The 13074-nt window shown below is 35.7% G+C and overlaps 1 protein-coding gene across 1 annotated transcript; it reads left to right on the top strand.

The window, feature by feature from the left end:
* Positions 1-9991: 9991 nt before the first annotated feature.
* LOC101896042 (WD repeat-containing protein 82) lies at positions 9992-11187 on the top strand. The gene has a single exon (XM_005175324.4). It carries the CDS (start codon positions 10112-10114, stop codon positions 11063-11065), a length of 954 nt encoding a protein of 317 aa, XP_005175381.1. The 5' UTR covers positions 9992-10111; the 3' UTR covers positions 11066-11187.
* The last annotated feature ends 1887 nt before the right edge of the window (positions 11188-13074 follow it).

Consider the following 13074-nt stretch of genomic DNA (forward strand, 5'->3'; position numbering starts at 1 on the left):
ATTATGTATTAGGCGAAGAGTATGCACCAGAGGTCAGGAAAAGAATAGAAAGCCTCATTGATAATTACAAACCACTTTTTGGACCACTTGATGGTAGCGAACTTGCCTCGACAAACGTTCAAGCAGAAATAAGGACAACTACGAAGGAACCAATATATACTAAAAGTTATCCTTACCCAGTCTGTATGAGGGAAGGGTAGAACGACAGATACAGGAATTACTTTCGGAAGGAGTTATAAGACCTTCAAAGAGTCCTTACAATTCACCTATTTGGGTAGTGCACAAAAAACCTAAACCTAATGGTGAAAAACAATACCGAATGGTAGTGGACTTTAAACGCAGTGACAATTTCAGATACCTACCCCATTCCGGACATTACGTCGACTTTAGCTAGTCTAGGTAAATCAAAATATTTTACAACGATAGACCTTACATCAGGCTTTCATCAAATATCCATGAAATCAAGGGACATCCCAAAGACTGCTTTTTCAACGGCAAACGGTAAATATGAATTCTTAAGATTGCCTTTTGGCCTTAAGAATGCGCATGCAATATTTCAGAGGATGATAGATGATGTCCTCCGTGAGTATATAGGAAAACTCTGTTTTGTATACATTGACGATATAATAGTAATTGGAGAAAATATAGAAAATCACTTGAGGAATATAGAAATTATTTTTGGGAGACTTCGCGAGGCTAATCTTAAGGTGAATCTTGATAAAACACATTTCATGAAATCGGAGGTGAAATTTCTTGGCTATATCGTTGGTTCTGAGGGAATCAAACCGGATCCAGCCAAGGTAAAGTCCATTGAAAATTTGTTACCCCCCACGAACTTCAAAGAGTTGAAAAGCTTTTTAGGAATGACTTCCTACTATAGGAGATTTATTCGAGATTATACTAAAGTCGCAAAACCCCTTACAAATCTTACAAGATTCGAATATGCCCAAGTAAAAGCCAGTCAATCCAAAAAGGTGCCAATTACACTAAATAACGAGTCCTTAAAGTCTTTCGATAGACTGAAATCTATGTTAACTACAGCAGAGCTACTATCTTTCCCTGACTTTGATAAGCCTTTTAACTTAACAACGGATGCCTCTAATACCGCGTTAGGTGCCGTTCTGTCACAAGGCGAAGTGGGAAAGGATAAACCCATAGCATACATATCTCGGTCTCTCAATAAAACTGAGGAAAACTATGCCACGAACGAGAAAGAGATGCTAGCCATTGTATGGGCCCTTGATAATCTCAGAAATTACTTATACGGGGCAAAGAAAATCAGGATCTATACTGATCATCAGCCTTTGACGTTTGCACTAGGGAATAGGAATTTTAATGCCAAATTAAAAAGGTGGAAGGCACGTATAGAGGAATATAACCACGAGTTGATTTATAAACCTGGTAAATCAAACTATGTGGCTGATGCTCTTTCAAGGTTAAAGACCGCTTCACATCATTTAAAAGAAAGTTAATACGGACCTCATGCAGTTACTTAAAAAAGACATGGCAATGCAAAAATGAATAAAAGAAGGCAGTGCCCAAAAAAATATAGAAAGGGAGATAGAATATATGTAGCTATTAAAACCATCAAAGGGAAAAACAAAGCTCTATATAGGAAAGAAATAGTTGAAAAAGACAATAGAGTAACGGTGTTGACAAGGAGTGGACGAAGGATTCACAAAGAACATATAAAAAATTTGAATAGAAAAAGTCCAAAGAAAAATCTAACTTTATAATTATTTTTGATCCTTTTTGTTTCGTTCACTTAAATTATACATCTTGCATATAAGTACACAAAAGATTACGTATTAAAAATGAATAAAATAAAATGGAACAAAGTAAAATGGAACAAATTGTACGAGTCCATTGAGAATAAAAAAAAATTGTACGAATCCATTGAGGAAAAAAATAAAATGGGACAAATTGTACGAGTCCATTGAGAATTATGAACATAAGACAATAATGAATAGTTGAGGATAACTACCATTAACAAGAGCTTTCCTGTAAGTGGGATGGATAAATCGTACCCTAGTAGGTTGGGGGAGGCATGCTTGCTCCCGACTAAACCGGACCAATACGAAGTCCCCATGGTACGTTCGAGAAAAAGGTCAGTTTCCAAAACTAAATGCTACTTCTACAGAAATCTCGGCGGAAGTGATTGATACTGATCGTAGAATGCAAACATGGTCCATGGCTTAAGAGACCATTGATTGCTCATCTACTAGAAAGTTGATAATAACTCTGCTATTGAAGATTGAGAAAGAAATAAGCACAATAAAAAAAGAGAAAATATGAAAGAAATAACACAAAGAAAAGAAAGAATGAATAAATATACTAAATGGTACTACTACAGAAATCTCGGCGGAAGTGATTGATACTGATCGTAGAATGCAAACATGGTCCATGGCTTAAGAGACCATTGATTGGTCATCTACTAGAAAGTTGATAATAACTCTGCTATTGGAGATTGAGAAAGAAATAAGTACATTAAAAAAAAAAAAATATGAAAGAAATAACACAAAGAAAAGAAAGAATGAATAAATATGAATATAAAAATTGTATATACAATGCAATAAAATATAAGTAAATCAGCTCAGATCGGTTAGCTTCCGGATGATGCACTAAACCATGGTCTGGCGAGTTGCATCACGGGCTACAGATACGACGGCGGCATGGTATTAGATCATCATTTAGCGTTCAAAGTAAACCAAGGAACTATCCATATTCTGGCTCATAAAGAAATCTCACATATTACTGCATAATTGCATCAAACAAAATATAATCGCATCTAAAAAAACAAAAAAAAAAAAAAAAGTATTTCATATACAAAAATCTAAATTATCATTAACACATTTCATTGCCATATCACCGCCTCATCCCTCTTGACATAACTACCTTATACTATTTTCAGAAATTATATTACAGAAATTATAACCATGCATCTCGGGTCATTTTTTCTCATTGCATTCAACCTGATTGGTTTTATAAACGGTTTACAAATCTACCAGTACAAAACATCGCTGGTTTCATTAAAAATTGGTAATGGATGGATAGTCGATGGTAACTTCAAGATAATACATGTCATCAACTTGGAACAATACATGGATGCGGCAGCAAATATCTCAACTCTTATTGAACGACACATCCCGCCGAGTAAAAACAAGGAATTCATCTTATACCACATATTGCAGATGCAGGAACGCCTTGATGAGTTGATGAATGTACAAAGAAGAACGCTTAGGTCAATCGATTGGATCGGATCAGCGTGGAAATGGCTTGCTGGAAGCCCCGATTCAACAGACTGGAACAATATATTACGGAGCCAAGAAAATACCATCATAAATAATAATGAACAATACAGAATTAATGAAGAGCTTGGACAGAAGACGAACCATGTTATCAAGAAGATCAATGAATTAATTACCAAGATAAATAATATCACGAGTGAGGAAGATTACACCCTTATAGAACAAGGAACCATCAACGAGGTCACAATCTTGAAGGATGAAGTAAATGAAATTGTTCGAGCCTGTCAGCTGGCTAAGAGCGGAATTATCAATACAAATTTGCTACACCAATCGGAAATAAATAGTGTTGCATTGGTTGGTTGTGGTATCAGCAAACGAGGAAACTAAATCTCCCAAAGCTACGTGTCCAGCTACCCTCTATAGATTCGCAGATCTGCGGGACGCAGATATTTAAGGAGGGAGGAGTTAACGACATTGGCGACACTGTCGCTTCTGCAACTTAAGCTCATTTCATTTTGATTGCAACACGCGCTTCCGATCCAATTTCGATATTGCAAGCGATGAGAAATTCTTTCTGCAGTATCAGCACCTGCATACTGGCGCGTGTTGGTCGAACGGAATCAATCGAACCATCGAGCCAACAAAGTTGGAAGGCAACCGACAGTCTTGGCTTTGGCTATTTCTAGTACAGTTCATTAAATATTAAAATCTTCTATGTAATTAATTATTTTGAGTATCATTAAAGTGTGAATTAATTATTTTGAATATCATTAAATTGTGAATCGTTATAATTGTTAAAGAATTAAATATCCGTGTTTTATTTAATCAGGCGCAGTTGGAAGCGCCTTGGAATTAATTTTTTATTCGCGATCGTGTAAAATCCTTTAACTACAATAACAATAAACAATAACAATAACAATAACATAACAATAACAATAACAATAACAATAACAATAACAATAACAATAACAATAACAATAACAATAACAATAACAATAACAATAACAATAACAATAACAATAACAATAACAATAACAATAACAATAACAATAACAATAACATAACAATAACAATAACAATACAATAACAATAACAATAACAATAACAATAACAATAACAATAACAATAACAATAACATAACAATACAATACATAACAATAACAATAACAATAACAATAACAATAACAATAACAATAACAATAACAATAACAATAACAATAACAATAACACATAACAATAACAATAACAATAACAATAACAATAACAATAACAATAACAATAACAATAACAATAACATAACATAACAATAACAATAACAATAACAATAACAATAACAATAACAATAACAATAACAATAACAATAACAATAACAATAACAATAACAATAACAATAACAATAACAATAACAATAACAATAACAATAACAATAACAATAACAATACAATAAACAATATACAATAACAATAACAATAACAATAACAATAACAATAACAATAACAATAACAATAACAATAACAATAACAATAACAATAACAATAACAATAACAATAACAATAACAATAACAATACAATAACATATAATAGTAATAGTAATAGTAATAGTAATCAGTAATAGTAATAGTAATAATAATAATAATAATAATAATAATAATATAATAATAATAATAGTAATAGTAATAATAATAGTAATAATAATAATAATAATTTTGAAAAAATTTAAAGATATGTCGTTCTTTTCCGATGTCTAGGTTAAGGAATTCTGTTACCTTTATGAGCTCTAGCCAGAGATCCACTGGACGGAGTTGGACAGGCTTGTCTGGACAATTATTCTGTGGCACGGCCTGTTCTGGTTGAGTCCTCGACTGGTATGTTTGGATATGGCGTGAAATGCTATTGTGGTACTATGTAGTGGACGTAAACCGTGTTGATGGTTAGCAACAGAATAACTTCTTCTGATAATGGGGAGGAGTATAGCCTCGAGAGTCATTGCTACTGGCGACAAAAGCGGAATTGGCTTGTATGATTCACTTTTGCTGGCATTCTTGCCTGACTTCAGTAGCGGGACCACAATGCCCATTTTCCAGGCTTCGGGAACTATGTGGGTGGCTAACGACAGTTTAAGGACTTCTGTTAGATACTCAACTCCCTGTGTATCCAGTTGCTTCAACATTACCATTGATATTCCATCTGGCCCAACGCTTTGGATGACATTCGCAATATCACCCACCGTAAACTTTGGAGGTACATCCTCGGCGTGAAGGGCTCTTATACGACGTAGTACTCTTCGTCTCGCCCTATTACTCTCCGGGTGCTCGACAAATTGGCGGTTAAAATGGGCAGCGCACCTCTTCAGATCAGTTACCTTTATGTCGTTAAATGTGACTGCTTAACCGTTACCCACATTTTACTTAATTCGGTTCCAATGTTGCAGTACTTCAGATGGTCTAGCCATTTTCCGCTTATTCTCCTGTACTAACCTCTGCTGGGAAATTTTGCCTTACTTCGGGAACTCGACCAGCAGCTATATAGCGAGCGGCTGCAGCGTTTATGATGTCCCGCAAAATCCTTTCCGCTCTTATTCAGGTGGTGGCATCCTCGTTTACCGTGCAATAACAATAACAATAACAATAACAATAACAATAACAATAACAATAACAATAACAATAACAATAACAATAACAATAACAATAACAATAACAATAACAATAACAATAACAATAACAATAACAATAACAATAACAATAACAATAACAATAACAATAACAATAACAATAACAATAACAATAACAATAACAATAACAATAACAATAACAATAACAATAACAATAACAATAACAATAACAATAACAATAACAATAACAATAACAATAACAATAACAATAAGAATAACAATAACAATAACAATAACAATAACAATAACAATAACAATAACAATAACAATAATAATAATAATAGTAATAGTAATAGTAATAGTAATAGTAATAGTAATAATAATAATAATATTAATAATAATAATAATATTAATAATAATAATAATAGTAATAGTAATAATAATAGTAATAATAATAATAATAATTTTGAAAAAATTTAAAGATATGTCGTTCTTTTCCGATGTCTAGGTTAAGGAATTCTGTTACCTTTATGAGCTCTAGCCAGAGATCCACTGGACGGAGTTGGACAGGCTTGTCTGGACAATTATTCTGTGGCACGGCCTGTTCTGGTTGAGTCCTCGACTGGTATGTTTGGATATGGCGTGAAATGCTATTGTGGTACTATGTAGTGGACGTAAACCGTGTTGATGGTTAGCAACAGAATAACTTCTTCTGATAATGGGGAGGAGTATAGCCTCGAGAGTCATTGCTACTGGCGACAAAAGCGGAATTGGCTTGTATGATTCACTTTTGCTGGCATTCTTGCCTGACTTCAGTAGCGGGACCACAATGCCCATTTTCCAGGCTTCGGGAACTATGTGGGTGGCTAACGACAGTTTAAGGACTTCTGTTAGATACTCAACTCCCTGTGTATCCAGTTGCTTCAACATTACCATTGATATTCCATCTGGCCCAACGCTTTGGATGACATTCGCAATATCACCCACCGTAAACTTTGGAGGTACATCCTCGGCGTGAAGGGCTCTTATACGACGTAGTACTCTTCGTCTCGCCCTATTACTCTCCGGGTGCTCGACAAATTGGCGGTTAAAATGGGCAGCGCACCTCTTCAGATCAGTTACCTTTATGTCGTTAAATGTGACTGCTTAACCGTTACCCACATTTTACTTAATTCGGTTCCAATGTTGCAGTACTTCAGATGGTCTAGCCATTTTCCGCTTATTCTCCTGTACTAACCTCTGCTGGGAAATTTTGCCTTACTTCGGGAACTCGACCAGCAGCTATATAGCGAGCGGCTGCAGCGTTTATGATGTCCCGCAAAATCCTTTCCGCTCTTATTCAGGTGGTGGCATCCTCGTTTACCGTGCAAAATGTGGAGCAGTAAATCTGCTCTACCAAAGCTAATCCCCTCTGGTCATTACATAGGTTGGAATGTCGATGGTGATCATTGAAATCCCAGGCTTTTATTAGGCAACGCGGTTCACAGCTATTAACCGGCGGTATCTACACATTAAGCATCTCTACAGATCCACACTTGACTGTTGCCCCCATACATTCCATGTATGGGTCACTAGAGACTGGCTCAAAGGAGATAGGTCTGTATTGAACGGAATGGTGTAACAGGAACGCTAGTCCCCCACCTCCAGTTCTGGTGCGAGCCTTCCTCAATACGTTGTAAGCTACAATTTTCATTGAGCTTGGTTTCCGGCACCGCTGTGATCAAGATATTCCTCCGACTCAAAAAATCCACTATCTCATCAGTTTTACCTCGGAGTCCGTTGCAATAGAATTGCAAGAACGATGTACTGTCCGGAATTTGAACAGCAACATGGTACGTTAAGTACTGCGGTAAATGCTGGTGTTCTGGAGACTGAGGGAGAGGTCCATACTGCAACGACGACTCGGAAGTTGACGACGAGGTCGTCGACTTACTGGGAACTACCACTATATTCTCGCAACCGCATTAAACCGGAACGATTCCTAAAATTCACCCATCCTTCATCCATGGCACCGAAACTGATCTGTGGTGGATGATGTTTTGGCAAACCGTACAAAACCAGGGTCCGGGGTTTTCCTCATTCTCGGCATGGACCAAAAGAATCCGGAGCAAGAACTCCGGGATGTGCTGCTCCCATTAATAAACAAACACGAACATGTATACACTGGGTTGGCAGCCGCTGGCCGAAAATGGAGTGTTCTTTCCTTCTATTTCATACTTTTACGCATTTTCAAATTGACTTAAATAACGCGAAAAAATGCATGAAATCTTTCAATTTCATGGCAAAATAGATCCAAGTTCCGCCTCTAATGTGTATTTCTTCCAATCACTGATTTTGAAAATATTTTGTTTTTTTTTTTAAACAATAACTACACACACAAAATTGCATAAGTCGGGCACACTTAGAAAAAAATTGTAATCAGCTGATAGCTCTACATTACCTTTTTATTGTACCATGGGTAGAACTAATACGTTGTCATGGTGCAATGAAGACAAGGCAGGCTAAGTTGGGAAAAATTGTAAATAAAGAGGCCGTTTCTTTCCCAAGCCATATTCTATATATCTCTAAAGATTCATTGCGCCACCAAACTGTAAATTTTATCCATACATTGGTTTTAATAAGCATTTTGATTACAACCGAACTTGAATATTTCCTAAGCAATTTTCATATGTGCTCTCTTCCAGAATACATAAATCAAATTTTGACATGGTAAGCCTATAATAAGGTCGGCCAGAAAGTCCATCTGACTACTAAGGGTGAGAATACATAAAACGCTTTTTTGAATGTCTTAAGTCATCGGTTGGCTTCCTCGAAAAAGAACAAGGTAGCGTAGGGCCAAAATCGAGCTAAATCAACCTGAAACACCTTTTTTCCTCTACGAAGAAGCCAGCCGATGACTTCCAGTCAAAAAGCGTTTTTTTCTCACCTTAAGTTTGCTGTCAAAAACATAATTGTGATTTGAAATTCAAAGAGTCAAATCGCATTAGCGCAAAAACTACTATGAATATTGTCAAATTGTTGTCAACAGTTGTTGTTGTGTAGCAGCTCATACATCTGTGTTCGTTCGGTTTCCATTTTCTGACTCCATTCAATCTGGTTCTGTCTTGAAGTGCCCTGGAGACGTTCACAATTTTTCATCAAGCAAGTGCGTATGTATTATTGTGTATCTTCGTGTTTTGCCCGCAAACGTACAAACAAGTTTGTCAAACATTCATTTTGTAATTATTTTCGTTGAGTGTAGTCATGTCGTCGTCGGAAGATGAGTGGCTTTTCGTGACAGCAGCTGTGTTAAAAAAAATTGGAAATGAAAAAGAAAATATGGATGAAAAAGTGGTATGAACAGCGCAAAAGATTTATACATGAAAACCTTTTGAAGGAGCTGCGAATGAGTAGTGTTGATGACTACAGAAATTTTTTGAGGATGGATTCGGAATCTTTCGATGAACTCCTAGCAATGGTAAAACCATATATTGAAAAAAAATACGGTTATACGAGAAGCCATAGAACTGAATATGCGTCTGTCAGCAACGCTGAGATATTTAGCCACTCGGAACAAATTTGAAGACATCAAATTTTTAACGGCTATATCTCCAAGATCCCTTGGATTGATAATAATTGAAATGTGTGAAGCCATTATAACAACCCTGTCCATTGTTGTTTCTTCTCATCCGTATTACTGTACGCGTCTGCCCGCACATTCCACAATGCATCAAGGCATTGGTACATTCCAATAAATTTTATTGTAATTTTTTTTCGTCCGCGCACTTACTATTCATGTTTACTCCTCAACGTTACAACATAAATGGCATTTTGTTTGACAAACAGTAATGGAGACGTTCAAATAGATTTGTTCAAATAAAAATATCAAAATATTTTGATTTTCCATCAAGCAGAGCCGACAACATGGACACACACATATAAGCTGTTTGACGAAAAAATTTGAACGTCTTCAGGGCACTTTAAGTCGAGTCTCAAAGAGGATGCAACCTGCATGGGTTGTGTCCATAACGAGACTGGAGTTAGGTGAGTAGGTAGTTGTCAACAGTAGATTTCTCTGCCGACCTTATATAGGCGTTGCATTTTACCATGTACGTTGTATATTTTGCTAAATTCACGTAAGGTATATCGATAACCTTTTTAAAGGAGTATCGATACTATCGACTTTGTCATAAATTGTTTACCAGCGCTACGCCGACTTCGCGATATATTAAATATAGAAGTAATTGCCGAATGTAATAGAAGTCGACACAAAATGAAAATGAAACTTATAGATCCTGTTGTAAGGAGTTTAAAGGTGGCCAAAGTTTTTAGAGAAAATACAGACAAAATCAATGCTATTGACTTTTCACCAAACGGAGAACATTTAATATCATGTAGTGAGGATGACCAAATTGTCATATACGACTGTGAAAAAGGAACTCAATCAAGGACAGTTAATTCGAAGAAATATGGCGTAGATTTAATACATTTCACACATGCAAACAACACTGCAATACATAGTTCCACTAAAGTAGATGATACTATAAGGTACCTAAGTCTCCATGACAACAAATATTTGCGATACTTCCCGGGCCATACCAAAAAAGTGATATCGCTCTGCATCTCTCCAGTTGAAGATACTTTTTTATCAGGTTCGTTAGACAAGACCTTACGTCTATGGGACTTGCGTTCTCCGAATTGTCAAGGATTGATGCATCTTTCAGGAAGACCGGTCGCGGCGTATGATCCAGAAGGTTTGATTTTTGCAGCGGGCGTTAACTCGGAGAGTATAAAATTATATGATTTAAGATCATTTGATAAAGGTCCATTTGTCACATTTAAATTAAATCAAGAAAAAGAATGTGATTGGACGGGCTTAAAATTTTCTAGAGATGGAAAGACAATACTTATAAGCACTAATGGTTCTATAATTCGATTGATTGATGCCTTCCACGGAACGCCACTTCAGACCTTCACGGGCTATCCAAATACCAAAGGAATTCCAATTGAAGCCAGTTTCAGTCCAGATTCACAATTCATATTTTCCGGAAGTACAGATGGTCGCGTTCATGTTTGGAATGCAGATACCGGCTACAAAGTTTGTGTGCTAAATGGCGATCATCCTGGTCCAGTGCAATGTGTTCAGTTTAATCCAAAATACATGTTATTGGCTTCAGCATGTACCAATATGGCATTTTGGTTGCCTACATCCGAAGAGGGAATGTAGAAATTAAAATTTGGTGGCTCTTTGATATTCAGGTTTATGTAAATGTATACTGACAAATGTATAAAAATTTTCACAATTTTAACTGCAATTAAAAAAAGTAATTAAAAAAATCAGTTTGAAAATCTGATATTTTATTTCAATTTTATTATTTATCCGCTATGTTTCCGAATATAATAAACATTCGGAGCTTGTTCAAGAACTGCAAGAATGTAAAATGTTTTACTACAAAAACTGATTTTCCCTTTATGATATCGAGAAAAATTGCATAAATCGTATATACTCTGCAATATCTCGAACATAGAATATAAGAACAAACATGGACATTTTTTATGACAAATAGGTAACAATATGAAGCTCTAGAGCCAGTGATTATAAAGGCCGTATAAATAAGAAAACAAATAAAAAAGGACGATTAGTCAAATTGCCGATACTAGTATCTGCTCTCATAGGTGAACGTTTTAAACTTATAAAACTTTACATCGCCTGTCGGGGTTTCTATAGAGAAAAAAAAAACTTAATCCCCATCCGAATGACTTCCCAACTTTGTCTCACAAACGCTTAAGGTGTACCACAATAAGAAGGTAGAACAGCTTCGTAAAACTACAAAATTACCCGCTTGGGGCTATGCCCGCTTCCTGTCAGAATTATTCAAAATTATAGGCAACAATTTAATTTATTTGATATTTTTTATTCCTTTCTAAAACGATGTTTTTTAAAAAATGTGTTCCTAATTGTTCAATCTCTCAATTCCAATTCAATCTGGTTCATATAATTAATGCGCGCCAAGTAATTTAATCATTGATTTTGCAAATGTTTTGTTTTCAAAACAACAAATAGATACACAAAAATGGCAGAAGTCGGCTGAGAGCTCTACCTTACCTTTTTATTATACCATGTTTTCAACCTTATAATGTGACCACTTATTGCATAGGTATTTTAATATACACAAACATTCAAGTGACGTCTTAAATTGAGTTTCGAGGCAGCTGGCGAAAAAAACTGACATTTTTATAGAGCTACGTCTGTGGCTACAACCTACATCATCTTTGGGGAGAAATGCTTTTCCTCCTGCTATTTCTAACCCGATAGGCAAAATAAATGCTTTAAAATGTTACCATAAGTATGTCTTTATACCGATGACAGTAACAACACATTTACTTGAGTTTAGGGCTATGCTCGGATTGATCTCAAATTGTTATCACGTGTGGGGAAAATACCTTGTTATTTGACCCAAAAGTTCGGATACAAATTTGGGCTTAAGTTGAGTTTAGGGACTATGTTCGGATTGACCTGACATTTTTACCATGTGTAGATCTTTTTAACCTGATTACGGCAAAGTAATTTTTGTGGAGGAAATACCCAGTTATTCGACGCCGAAGTTCGCAAAAATTACAATGATTAGAAAAACTATGGATCGCGTAGCCGGTGTTGAATATACCACAGGCGAGAAAATTTCAAGCACCGGTCGAAGTAAAGAAGCTTAAATACATACATATTTGTGGAAAAGATCTAAATTTCATTACCTGCATCACAAATATCTTTGGAACTATAAGAGATATCAGCACATATGATACCATTTTGGATAGGTAAGAATATAGGCTATAATGTAGCATCATATGACATATTGTTGGATAGGTAATTCTATAAGCTTTCAAATGATACCCATTTTGAAGAATGTTGTATTCGAACTTTTGGGTCAAATAACCGGGTATTTCCCCCACGGAAAAACTACTTTTCCTTAATCAGGTTAAAAATACCCACCTGCGGTAGAAATTTCAAAATGATCCGAGCATAGCCCCCAAACTCAACTTGCTCCGCGGGCTTTGGAGCTGTAAAGGTACATACCCAGCTAGCATTTGGAAGATGGTTTTTGAAAAAAATCACTTTGGTGAGTCTTCTTCGAGTCCTTTTGGTTATCAAAAAAATGATTAACTCACTTGTATGATCGAAAAGCGATTCGAAAATGAATCTCTTTTGAGTAAAAAGATATATAAAAAGTGCAAGTTAAT

The sequence above is a fragment of the Musca domestica genome, unplaced genomic scaffold, assembly GCF_030504385.1.
Source record: "Musca domestica strain aabys unplaced genomic scaffold, Musca_domestica.polishedcontigs.V.1.1 5, whole genome shotgun sequence".
Lineage (NCBI taxonomy): Eukaryota > Metazoa > Arthropoda > Insecta > Diptera > Muscidae > Musca > Musca domestica.

Excerpts from the sequence above, each read along its gene's own strand:
- LOC101896042 (XM_005175324.4), top strand. The coding sequence starts at position 10,112 with ATGAAAATGAAACTTATAGATCCTGTTGTAAGGAGTTTAAAGGTGGCC.